We start from the raw sequence: 13,825 nt of genomic DNA, 5'->3' as shown, positions 1-13,825 counted from the left end.
GAACCCGGTCCCTGGCGCTGTGAAGCTTCAGTGCTAACCACTGTGCTACCGTGCCACCTATTGATGTCAACCAAATTACCATGGAGTGATGGGATAGGGATTATGTCCATATGGTTTCCTCCACACAGTCAAACCTCTGGTGAAAAGGCATAGAGTAACAACAGAATTGTATGAGCACAGCTATCATATTATTTACTTTTCTTCAAACAAAACCATGTCAAAGTCCCACACCCAAGCCTGAGCACATGACCTGGATCATTTCTTCACTGTAGAGTGAAGACTTAGTTCTTTTAGAATCATAGTAATAATAGCACCAAAAGAAATCATTCAGATTATTGTATTGGTGCGAGCCAAAAAAGAATTATCCAGCCTAATCCCACTTCCTAACTCTTGTATATCCAAATACTTTTTAAATGCGACAAGAGTTTCTGCCACTGCCACCCTTTAAGGCAGTGAGTTCCAGACCTCCTCCACACCCTCAGTGAAATAAATTCGCCTCAACTCCCCTTTAATTCTTTTCATAATTACTTTAAACCTTTGCCTTCTTGCAATTAAAATTTGGGATGCCCAAGAGACCAGCATTATAGGGGCATGGCCATCTTGGAGGGTTGAAGGAGATGACAGAGGTTGGGGATGAGGCATTCCATGGAGGGATTTGAAAATAAGGTTGATAATTTTAAATTGAAGACATTTTTTAACTAGGAGCCAATGTAAATCAGTGAGCGCAGGGTGAAATGGGATACTGCAAATTAAGACATGGTCAGCAGAGTTTTTGATTGACCTCAAGTTTCCAGAGCGTAGAGTGTGGGAGCCAGCCAGGAGTATGTTGGAATAGTTGAGTCAGGAGGTAATGATGATTTCAGCAGCAGATGAATTGAGACGGATGAAGTTTTGATGATGTTACAGAGGTGGAAATAGGCAGCCTTGGTGTGAATATGAGGTTGGAAGCTTATTACTCGGCTATTAATTTAAACACACTCCAAGCATTCCAGGTTAATGAGAGAAACCAGAACAGGAACCAACTTTTAATTCATTCAACAATCTCCCTTTATTTAACACTCCACATACCAATTCAAACTTTAACAGTTGCAACTCTTTTAACTCTTTAACTAACTTTAACTCTTAACCGAACATTAATTCTAATTATGAAAATAGATACTCCTGCATTTTAGGAAGAACAGGCAGGACTATTCCCGATGTAGAATTTATCTTTGTGGTCTTCACTGAAGACGTTCCTTCAGGGCACACTTCTTATGATGGTGGATCTTTATAGAGTTATCGCTGGAGAAAAGGGCTGCGCATGTCTATTATCTACAAATTCTTTCACGTGCTTCCAGAAGATTCTGTGGCATCCAGCCAATTGTGTAACCGGAAACCGATCACACGACTCGAACAGCCAATGACATTAGTTGTAAACGACGCCATTTTGCTTGGTTCAGATTGCATGTAACCCCCAAAAAACTCTACGCCATAGAGTCCACCGAAAGTAAACAACCTCCCATAATTAGTCATTAAAGGAAGCTTCAGAGCACAGTTCCCAGACCAGGTCATGACTCAGAGCAACTTTACGACCTGCATCTGGTTTTAATTATAATAGAACATAGAACAGTACAGCACAGAACAGGCCCTACGGCCCACGATGTTGTGCCGAGCTTTATCTGAAACCAAGATCAAGCTATCCCACTCCCTATCATCCTGGTGTGCTCCATGTGCCTATCCAATAACCGCTTAAATGTTCCTAAAGTGTCTGACTCCGCTATCACTGCAGGCAGTCCATTCCACACCCCAACCACTCTCTGCGTAAAGAACCTACCTCTGATATCCTTCCTATATCTCCCACCATGAACCCTATAGTTATGCCCCCTTGTAATAGCTCCATCCACCCGAGGAAATAGTCTCTGAATGTTCACTCTATCTATCCCCCTCATCATCTTATAAACCTCTATCAAGTCTCCCCTCAGCCTCCTCCGCTCCAGAGAGAACAGCCCTAGCTCCCTCAACCTTTCCTCATAAGACCTATCCTCCAAACCCGGCAGCAGCCTGGTAAATCTCCTCTGCACTCTTTCCAGCACTTCCACATCCTTCTTATAGTGAGGTGACCAGAACTGCACACAATATTCCAAATGTGGTCTCACCAAGGTCCTGTAAGTTGCAGCATAACCCCACGGCTCTTAAACTCCAACCCCCTGTTAATAAAAGCTAACACACTATAGGCCTTCTTCACAGCTCTATCCACTTGAGTGGCAACCTTTAGAGATCTGTGGATATGGACCCCAAGATCTCTCTGTTCCTCCACAGTCTTCAGCACCCGACCTTTGACCCTGTAATCCACATTTAAATTAGTCCTACCAAAATGAATCACCTCACATTTATCAGGGTTAAACTCCATTTGCCATTTTTCAGCCCAGCTTTGCATCCTATCTATGTCTCTTTGCAGCCTACAACAGCCCTCCACCTCATCCACTACTCCACCAATCTTGGTGTCATCAGCAAATTTACTGATCCACCCTTCAGCCCCCTCCTCTAAGTCATTAATAAAAATGACAAAGAGCAGAGGACCAAGCACTGATCCCTGTGGCACTCCGCTAGCAACCTGCCTCCAGTCCGAAAATTTTCCACCCACCACCACCCTCTGTCTTCGATCAGATAGCCAGTTACCTATCCAATCTGCCAACTTTCCCTCTATCCCACACCTCCTTACTTTCATCATAAGCCGACCATGGGGGACCTTATCAAACGCCTTACTAAAATCCATGTATATGACATCAACTGCCCTACCTTCATCAACACACTTAGTTACCTCCTCAAAAAATTCAATCAAATTTGTGAGGCACGACTTGCCCTTCACGAATCCGTGCTGACTATCCCGGATTAATCCGCATCTTTCTAAATGGTCGTAAATCCCATCCCTAAGGACCTTTTCCATCAATTTAAGTTGACCAAAAATCCCAGCCTGCTTAACTCTCATCGAGAATAGTAATTTTAAAGCCAATACTGCCATTATTGTTGTTAAAATCATTGTTGTAGTCATTCGTTCTTTGTCTGCAAGCTCATCTGGGGGTCAAATGTAACTCGGGAATGGAGTTCGGAACAGGGACCAAAAACGATAGTTTCAGTCTTCCAGATAAAGACACAGTACGAAGTCTCACAACACCAGGTTACAGTCCAACAGGTTTATTTGGAATCACGAGCTTTCAGAGCGCTGCTCCTTCATCAGGTGAGTGGAGGTAGATTCACAAACATGGCATATATAGGCAAAGACACAGTTGCAAGATAATTACAGAATGGAATGTGAAGAATGGTTGGAATGCGAGTCTTTACAGGTAATCAAGTCGTTACAGGTACAAACAGTGTGCATGGAGAGAGGGATAATCACAGATTAAAGAGGTATGATTTGTCTCAGTTAGTAGGATTTTGCAAACCCAGGCAGTAAAGTGGGGATTACAAGTAGTGTGACATGAACCCAGGATCCCGGTTGAGGCTGTCCTCATGCATGCGGAACTTGGCTATCAGTTTCTGCTCGATGATTCTGCGTTGTCGTATGTCTTGGAGGCCACCTTGGATAACGCTTACCTAAAGATCAGAGACTGAATGCTCTTGACCGCTGAAGTGTTCCCTGACTGGAAGGGAACACTCCTGCCTGGTGATTGTTGTGCGGTGGGACACAAGAGCCCAGGAGAGGAGGCTGCACAAGGTGCCTTCGGAGGACCTGGGCTCAGCTTGTAGATTTGTTTTTACTGGTAGTACAAACCCCCTCTCGAGCATACAATGAGTACTCCACTCTGGGTTAAAGTTCTGTACAATAAAGGGTTATTGGGGCAAGAGCCTGAGTCCATGTGTCGCAATTGATTTGATAGTCAGTGTGCATTCTGGGTGATGTAGTCTGCCCTTGACCAAGCTCTCACCCTCCCGCACAGGCTCTGGCCCACTAAAGGGAGTCAAGATGGAAGAGCAGTGGTTGCGGCATCAGGGAGAACCAGTGAGCAGCATGGTGGCACAGTGGTTAGCACTGCTGCCTCACAGCACCAGGGACTCGGGTTCGATTCCCGACTTGGGTCGCTGTCTGTGTGGAGTATGCATGAGAGAGTGGGGAAAAGAACCCTGAGACTGCGAGTGAGCCAGACTCATGTCCTCTCCCTCCTCTGTCCCCATATGAGGAGATGAGTTACAGTCAGATAGGGTGGTGGTGCTGCTGGAATAAGGGCTTTGGAAACAGGAGGAGTTCAAAGGCCCATGACAGTCCATTTTTACCCACGTTTCAGCTGAGCAAAATCAACATTTCCCTCATTGCAACCCTATACTCCTGGTCTATATTTGTCCTTTTCCCTAACTATGGATTATGATACCTATTACCAAAATGTTCTCCCACTGACATCCTTTCCACCTGCCTAGCTTGGTTCCCTAAAACTGCTTCTTCATTCTTTGGGCTTGAACATTCTAGCTAAAAAGGTTCTCCTGAAAATATTTAAAGAATTCTCTGACCTCTACTTAATTCTAACTAATTTTGTCTTTAATCCAGTTATAGAGTCATAGAGGTTTACAGCATGGAAACAGGCCCTTTGGCCCAACTTGTCCATGCTGCCCTTTTTTTTAAAAAACATCTATGGGCCCGCATTTGGCCCATATCCCTCTATACCCATCGTACCCATGTAACTACGTGCTTTTTAAAAGATAAAATTGTACCCGCCTCTACTACTACCTCTGGCAGCTTGTTCCAGACACTCACCACCCTCTGTGAAACAATTGCCCCACTGGACACTTTTGTATCTCTCCCCTCTCACCTTAAACCTATGCCCTCTATTTTAGACTCCCCTATATTTGGGAAAAGATATTGACTATCTACCTTGTCAATGCCCCTCATTATTTTATAGACCTCTATAAGGTCACCCCTCAGCCTCCTACGCTCCAGAGAAAAAAGTCCCAATCTATTCAGCCTCTCCTTATAACTCAATCCATCAAGTCCCAGTAGCATCCTCGTAAATCTTTTCTGCACTCTTTCTAGTTTAATAATATCCTTTCTATAATTGCACACAGTATTCCAAGTGTGGCCTTACCAATGTCTTGCACAACTTCAACAAAACGTCCCAACTCCTGTATTCAATCTTCTGACCGATGAAACCAAGCATGCCGAGTGCCTTCTTCACCACTCTGTCCACCTGTGACTCCACTTTCAAGGAGCTATGAACATGTAACCCTAGATCTCTTTATTCTGTAACTCTCCCCAACGCCCTACCATTAACTGAGTAAGTCGTGCCCTGGTTCAATCTACCAAAATGCATCACCTCGCATTTATCTAAATTAAACCCCATCTGCCATTCGTCAGCCCACTGGCCCAATTGATCAAGATCCCGTTGCAATTGGAGATAACTTTCTTCACTGTCCACTATGCCACCAATCTTGGTGTCATCTGCAAACTTACTAACCATATTCTCATCCAAATCATTAATATAAATTACAAATAACAGTGGGCCCAGCACTGATCCCTGAGGCACACCGCTGGTCACAGGCCTCCAGTTTGAAAAACAAATCTCTACAACCACCTTCTGTCAAGAAGCCTGCGAGACATCTGTCTGGATTAAGGGGAAATATGAAGCCATCAGGCAGGAGATTAGAGGCGTAAATTGGAAGGAGGCATTCTCGAGGAAAAGTACCGAAGTAAGGTGGCAGATTTTCAAGGAATGTTTGTCTGGAGTTCTGCATGACAACGTTCCGATGAGACAGGGAGGTTTTGGTAGGTTACGGGAACCATGGTGCACGAAAGCTGCTTTATGTCCTTTTAATTTGTGTACTTCTCAGAAATTTCATTGCATGTTTGTTCTTCTCTCTCCCTCTGCCAGTGAGGTGATCACAGTACCCTCCCAGCAGTGTGATATTTCTCTTTTAAATCTTAGATTCAATGCAAATAGATACATCATAGAATAGTTAATGCACAGAAGGAGTCCATTTGCCCTTTCTTGTTCCCTGCTAGAGCATCTTCTCACCCATCTTTTCCTCGTAGCCCTACAGACTTTTTTCTCTTTGGTTGTTTATGTCGTTCCTTGAAAGCCATTATTGAATCTGCCTCCATCATATTTGGGCAGTGCATTCCAGGTCCTCGGCATTTGTTTCTTATGTTCGCCATTGATTCTTTTGTTAGTCACTTAAACCTTAAATCAGTGTTCTCTGAGCCTTCTGCTAATGGCAACAGTTTCTCTCAATCTACTGTCTCAACTCTTCATGGTTTTGAACATCTCTATTAAATTTCCTCTCAACTTTCTGTTTTCAAAAGAGAACAATTCCAGCTTCTCCAGTTTATCCATGTACCTGAAATCGCTTGTAGCTGAAAACATATTTGGAAATCTTTTCTGCATCCTGTCTAAAGCCTTTGTATCATTTGATTTTCCGTTGAGATTGTCATCTCTCTGCATGGCTGAGATTGATTCTTTAACCAAGATTGTGATTCCTCCACACCCCGCTGTTTCATTTTTTATTAATCCCCTTCTATCTCAAATAGGAAATTTGAGTTGCCATTCCTGCCCTTCTTTAAGCCATGTTGCAATAATAACCCCAATATCATGCCTAATGTGCCCTCAGGTCTTCTGACTTATTGACTAGATTCTTTCCATTGAAGTATCATTAAGCATTGCCAAAGTCATTTGTTGTCTATTTTCCAACTTTTTTTTTCCCCTACCTTCATGTTCACACGCTAATTTCCAGCTTTGTTTCTCTCCTTTCTGAATTTATGCCCTGCTTTCCATTCCTCCATTCCATTCCTCCTGCCAAGTTAGTTCAAAATCTCCCTCAAGGACACTAGGAAATCTATTTGTGACAACATTGATCCTTACGCCAGGAAGGCAACATACCATGGTGGAACCATGTTTGCAGCCACAGAAATTATTGTCCTAGCTTGGCTCTGGATGGGAGGGCCCCTGCATACCTATCTGGTCCTCCAATTCACCCATTCTTTCACTGCCTGCATATGCTCAAACCTCTAGTGCGATCCATGTATCTCTCATTTCCCGAATGTACTGCATTGATGTCAGCTGCAACTCGAGCTCTGAAAACGAAGGTCCAAGCTCCTCCAGCTAATGATGTTTCCTGCACATGTGGCTGTTCAGAACATGAGAAGCATCTTGGGAGTTTCCACATGGCACAGGATGTGTCTTTAATAGGAATGAAGTGCCCTGCCATGTTTTAAGTAAATGCAGAGACAAATAAAGGAGCGAGGAAAGAACAACGGGGGAAGGTCTGATATAAGAGTAAAAAGCAGGAGTAATTAAATGACAAAAAGATTTGATGCTACGAGGCAAAAGGGAATGGTAATGGGCAAGAAAAGAGACAAAAGGTGGGTCTAGAAGAACTGAAAATGATAAAAGCAGAACCATTACAAGCAACTGCTATCCACAAAAATGGGAGTAGTGTATACAATCTGAAATTGTTGAACTCAATGTGTACATACTGTTCACTTAAAAAATCCCAATGAGTTGCCACCGAGTCATGAGTCAAGTAAAGATAGAGGACCCTATGTGGCCAATGTAATGTACTGAGTTTTGATGGACTCTGTTTGCCTTGTGTTTCTAAAGGAACTGGAGGATGCTGCAGAACAGGCTGCTCTTGAGGAGACAAAACGTCTGCAGACACAGATGCAGCTGCAAGATCGATTCAGACAGGAGCTGGAGCGAGAAAAAAATGTAAGCACAATGTACTTTATGCTTTGGTTTCGATAATGTACCACCTGTTTGCTATTACAGTACTTGTAGTATAAGGGTGTTTGGCATAGCAATGGTTAATGTGGGACTGGAGAACAGTACCGCCCACAGTATGATGTAAAGAGACACAAGAAACCTGTGCACACAACAGAAAGGTTAACACATGGAGCAGACTTGATCTAGAGACTTGTGTCGAAGTAAGCTTGGAGTTGGCTCCTAGTCTGAGCTGTAATTTTTAATTATGTATCTAGTTATCTGTTATCAGTTGTTAGGGTACCGATCAGAAACCCCAAGGTATACTGTGAAGTCAGACTAGACCCCTATAATTTTCTATTTCAGCATTAGTGTGAGGATATGATATTTCACTTCAGGTGCAATTTTACTGACAAACTGGGAAGCTTTTATCAAAACAAATTTTAATTAACAACACAATTTAACTAGAACAAATGAATTTGCTTAGCTTTTAACAATTGAACAATATTTCAACATGACAAGATACAATTCTTAGCTGCTAACCTATCATTAGTTCCAGTCAAGCAATATTTCTCTTATAGACTTAAACTTCTCTTTGTAATTAGTTGGCAAAACACAGGCATACTTGCTTTGACTTAGGTTACCAGACTTTGGAGTTTTCAGAAAGCCTTTGGAGAGACAGAGAGAGAGAGAGAGAGAGATGTTGCTTTCTTCTGGCAACCCAGGCAGCAACTACTTGTATTTTAAAATGAAAAAGAAATTGGTCTATACCTGCAAGCTTAGCTCCATCCATTCAGTACATGACTCTGTCCCTGTCAATCAACCTGATCAAAATTCTACTCTAAAACCACAGTGGGAACCTAAGTAAACACACATGCATTATTAGCTCTGCTTAAACAACTACTCCTATGTCTAAAATGAGTACTTATCTTGCTCTCTCAACTACTTATTTAAAGGTTTCTCTAGACAAACCATTCCCCTGCCAAACAGCAGAATTTTAAACATACCCCTTGCAAGAAGCATGATATAAATATATTCCTTAAAGGCACAGTATCATCACACAATAAACAGTTGAACCTTCCAAACCTTTGAACCTCTTATGACCTACTAAGCATACTGAACAAGCCCTTACAACAATACTCACAAACAATGCTTTTTAAAATGATCACCTTTTTGTTCATGTTTGACTGAGACAAATCTGTTTTGTATTATTTTCTGTTTTGAACAGAAGCTAATAATTCACACATTGGAGCATCTTTGTGCAAGAAGTCTCTCAGCTGTTGTACTAACTCTGTGGTGAATTAGTTAAAAAAAATACACTGCAGGTCCAGCCAGTCACCGGCTTATAGCTCTCCTTCTGTGGGTTGTAGAAGTCAAAGCATTATGGGTCCACAAATTCAGATTCATGGATTTGGTATCCCAAAATAAGAGCATATAGTTTGGGGAGTAACATAACAGAAAGCAGAGAGTCGGAATAAATGGGTAATTTCCATGTTGGCAAGATATAAACAGTGGAGTGCTACAGTGATCAGTGCTGGGGTCTTAATTATTTATAAACTGTATAAATAATTTGAATGAAGGAACTTAATGTATGGTTGCTAAATTTGCTGATAACATAGAGTATAAGAGCTGATGAGAATTGAGTATAAGACAGAGTGGGAGAGGGGGGAGTGGTGGAGCAGGGGCGGGTGTGGTTACCTTATGTGGAAAGGTTGGACCTGTATCCACTGAGGTTTAGGAGAATAAGAGGTGCTCTTGTTGAAACATATTAGATCATGAAGGGACTTGACAGGCTGGAAGCTGTAAGAATGTTTTCCCTGTGGGAGAGAGAAAACTAGGGGGCACGATGTTAAAATAAGGGATCTCCCATTGAAGGGGCAATGAGAAGAAATCTTTTCCCTGGGAGTCGATAGTCTATGGAATTCTCTTCCCCAGAGAGCAGTGTAGTTAGGGCTATTTAAATTTTAAAGGGTTTGTTAAGTAGATTCTTGATTGACAAGAGAGTCAAAGGATATAGGGAGTAGAAAGGAAAGCAGAGACTCAATCACATCAGCCAAATGGTTCAAGCGGCTGAATGACCTGAACCTAATTCATATGAGTAGATGTGGGGAAGGAATCTGCTGCACGATTCAGCATTTGGGTCTCTTGGCTCACTGGGAACCTTTGCAGACTCATTTTGCTTAACTCTCTTGTTACTGATCTACATGGAGGCTCATCCATATAAGTCTAGTCAAGCTCAGGCACCATGAATATAATAAAATAGGCTGACTGGTCGCCCCCTGTACCATAAATTTTCCATGTATCTGTCTCTAAGTAAAAGATTAGCATTATAGCCCACTTTGCTAATCATTGTCCAGCTATTTACAAAACAAGTAATACTATCTCTTAATGATGGAGATCTGAAAGGGAAAACTGAACTTTAATCAGATATTGATATTTGAAAACATTTCACTCAAAGCACATGGCTTCCATATGTAATTTCTAAATTAGAAACATAATAGAACAGGGATTATTGCATAAATTACTATTTTTAGTGAAACCCAATAGTAACAGAGATGTTGAGGAGCAGATGGGGAAACAGATCCTGGAGAGATGTAGGAATAACAGAGTTGTCGTGATGGGAGATTTTAATTTCCCAAACATAGATTGGAATATCCCTAGGGCTAGGGGTTTGGATGGAGAGGAGTTTGTTAGGTGTGTCCAGGAGAGTTTCCTGACACAGTATGTGGATAAGCCTACTAGAGGAGAGGCTGTACTTGATCTGGTGCTGGCTAATGAACCTGGACAGGTGGAGGATCTCTCGGTGGGTGAGCATCTTGGGGATAGCGATCATAATTCTATCTCCTTCACGATAGCATTGGAAAGAGATAGGATCAGGCAGGCTAGGAAAGTGTTTCTCTGGAGTAAAGGGAAATACAGTGTCATCAGGGAGGAAATTAGACGGGTAAATTGGAAGGAGGCATTCTTGGGGAAAAGTACCGAAGGAAAGTGGAGGATTTTCAAGGAATGTTTGTCTGGAGCTCTGCATGACAACGTTCCGATGAGACAGGGGGGTGTTGGTAGGGTACGGGAACCGTGGTGCACGAAGGTTGTGATGAACCTGGTGAATAAGAAAAGAGAGGCGTACAGAAGGTTCAGAGAGCTAGGAGGTGTTAAGGATTTAGAGGAGTATACGGGATGTAGGAAGGAGCTTAAGAAGGAAATTAGGAGAGCGAGAAGGGGTCATGAGAAGACCTTGGCGGGTAAGATTAAGGAGAATCCCAAGGCTTTCTACAAATATGTCAAGAGTAAAAGGATGAGATGTGAAGGCATAGGACCCTTAAAAGGTGAAGGGGGAAAAGTTTGTGCGGAACCGTTAGAAATGGCGGAGGTGCTTAATGAATACTTTACCTCGGTATTCACGGTGGAAAGGGATCTGGGTGGTTGTACTGCTGGTTTGCGGTGGACAGAAAGGATCGAGCATGTGGACATAAAGAAAGAGGATGTGTTGGAACTATTGAATGGCATCAAGGTTGGTAAGTCGCCGGGACCGGATGGGATGTACCCCAGGTTACTGTGGGAGGCGAGGGAGGAGATTGCGGAGCCTTTGGCGATGATCTTTGCATCGTCGATGGAGACGGGAGAGGTTCCGGAGGATTGGAGGATTGCAGATGTGGTCCCTATATTCAAGAAAGGGAACAGGGACAGCCCGGGAAATTACCGACCGGTGAGTCTAACCTCAGTGGTTGGTAAGTTGATGGAGAGGATCCTGAGAGACAGGATTTATGATCATCTAGAGAAGTTTAGTATGATCAAAAGTAGTCAGCACGGCTTTGTCAAGGGCAGGTCGTGCCTTACGAGCCTGGTTGAGTTCTTTGAAAATGTGACCAAACACATTGACGAAGGAAGAGCGGTGGATGTGGTCTATATGGACTTCAGCAAGGCGTTCGATAAGGTCCCCCATGCAAGACTTCTTGAGAAAGTGAGAGGGCATGGGATCCAAGGGGCTGCTGCCTTGTGGATCCAGAACTGGCTTGCCTGCAGAAGGCAGAGAGTGGCTGTGGAGGGGTCTTTCTCTGCATGGAGGTCAGTGACCAGTGGAGTGCCCCAGGGATCTGTTCTGGGACCCTTGCTGTTTGTCATTTTCATAAATGACCTGGATGAGGAAGTGGAGGGATGGGTTGGTAAGTTTGCTGACGACACCAAGGTAGGTGGTGTTGTGGATAGTTTGGAGGGATGTCAGAAGTTGCAGCGAGACATAGATAGAATGCAAGACTGGGCGGAGAAGTGGCAGATGGACTTCAACCCGGATAAGTGTGTAGTGATCCATTTTGGCAGATCCAATGGGATGAAGCAGCAGTATAATATGAAGGGTACCATTCTTAGCAGTGTAGAGGATCAGAAGGACCTTGGGGTCCGGGTCCATAGGACTCTTAAATCGGCCTCGCAGGTGGAGGATGCGGTCAAGAAGGCGTACGGTGTACTAGCCTTCATTAATCGAGGGATTGAGTTTAGGAGTCGGGAGATAATGCTGCAGCTTTATAGGACCCTGGTTAGACCCCACTTGGAGTACTGCGCGCAGTTCTGGTCACCTCATTACAGGAAAGATGTTGAAGCCATTGAAAGGGTGCAGAGGAGATTTACAAGGATGTTGCCTGGATTGGGGGGCATGCCTTATGAGGATAGGTTGAGGGAGCTTGGTCTCTTCTCCCTGGAGAGACGAAGGATGAGAGGTGACCTGATAGAGGTTTACAAGATGTTGAGAGGTCTGGATAGGGTAGACTCTCAGAGGCTATTTCCAAGGGCTGAAATGGTTGCTACGAGAGGACACAGGTTTAAGGTGCTGGGGGGTAGGTACAGAGGAGATGTCAGGGGTAAGTTTTTCACTCAGAGGGTGGTGGGTGAGTGGAATCGGCTGACGTCGGTGGTGATGGAGGCAAACTCGTTGGGGTCTTTTAAGAGACTTCTGGATGAGTACATGGGATTTAATGGGATTGAGGGCTATAGATAGGCCTAGAGGTAGGGATATGATCGGCGCAACTTGTGGGCCGAAGGGCCTGTTTGTGCTGTGGCTTTCTATGTTCTATGTTCTATGATGTACTTAAGCAAATTAGAATGAATCTGTCCACTAAAAATGAGGTGCAGCTTAGCTGAAGTTACCTCTGATCTATGTGCACACTTTTTGGTGATCAGTAAGAATCAAGGGTGAGAAGTCAGGCTGATTTTTTTTATTTTTCTATTTGTCGCACAGGAATACTGAGATCATTTATTTGTAAAACTGCTAATAAGTTAACAGTCTTGGCCAAAGCAAGCAAGGTCCAATCTTTAGTTCAGAATCCATGTTTGCCTCTTCCTGAATAAATACAAGTGCTAGTTGTTTTTTGTGTCCATCCAAGATGCAGCTTTGTATTTCCCCTTGAGGCTAAACTTTCTTTCCCTATGTATCAATACTGGACTTTTGCTGACTTCTCAACAGCTGAGCTAAGTGACTTGTGGAGTTTCATTTGTGTTCCTGCATCCTATCTTTCTGTAATGCAGTATGGTGGAGCCTCATTATATTTGATTCCTGTGAAGACCCATTAGTGTTGTTGGAGTAAAATCAAAATTAAAGGATACAAAATGGTTACCTGGCACAAAATGGACTCTGGGAAAAGACATTAAGATGTGCTGACTTGGGCACAGACATTGCACAGCAAGTTAAAACCTGTTAATGTTTAAATTACTGCAGGAAACAGATCAGACCTTGAGGTACCTTAGCTTGAGATAAAAGCAGAACCAAAACAATGAGTTTTGATAACGAGATCAGTCATTGATGGGGGACATAAATGCATAAATGTATCTACTCTATGTATAACAATGTAATAACTGCCAATGTACGTCCTTGTCTATGTATAACGATGTGCTAACTGTCGATGTCCGTACTTGTCGACTCAACATGTAACGATGTGCTAACGGCTAATGTCCATACTGTCCATTATCTAAAAATGTATAAAAGATGCTCAACTGCCATTGTAAAGTTGAGAAGGTGACTGCGCGCACTGCGGAGAGCCCAGCGCTTCTCCCAAAGCTTTGTCCGATAAAACTGCATGTTGAATCTTTAAGTCTGACTCCGAGTGGTGATTTTCCCACAACAGTGTTCACTCCAGGTGTGAGCAGCTCTGATAACCATGTGGGGTTCTTGTTCA

The 13,825-nt window shown here is 43.2% G+C and overlaps 1 protein-coding gene across 1 annotated transcript in view; it reads left to right on the top strand.

Moving 5' to 3' along the window:
• swap70b (switching B cell complex subunit SWAP70b) overlaps positions 1-13,825 on the top strand; it is a 141,840-nt gene that overhangs the window by 111,190 nt on the left and 16,825 nt on the right. Inside the window, exon 8 of the mRNA XM_078220708.1 lies at positions 7,563-7,670. Within this exon, the coding sequence (XP_078076834.1) occupies positions 7,563-7,670 (108 nt within the window). The remainder of the gene's footprint in view (positions 1-7,562; positions 7,671-13,825) is intronic.

Source organism: Mustelus asterias, chromosome 9 (genome assembly GCF_964213995.1).
Source record: "Mustelus asterias chromosome 9, sMusAst1.hap1.1, whole genome shotgun sequence".
Taxonomy (NCBI): Eukaryota; Metazoa; Chordata; class Chondrichthyes; order Carcharhiniformes; family Triakidae; genus Mustelus; species Mustelus asterias.
Note: the sequence above shows the minus strand (reverse complement) of the source record. Positions and strands in the feature narration are given on the sequence as shown.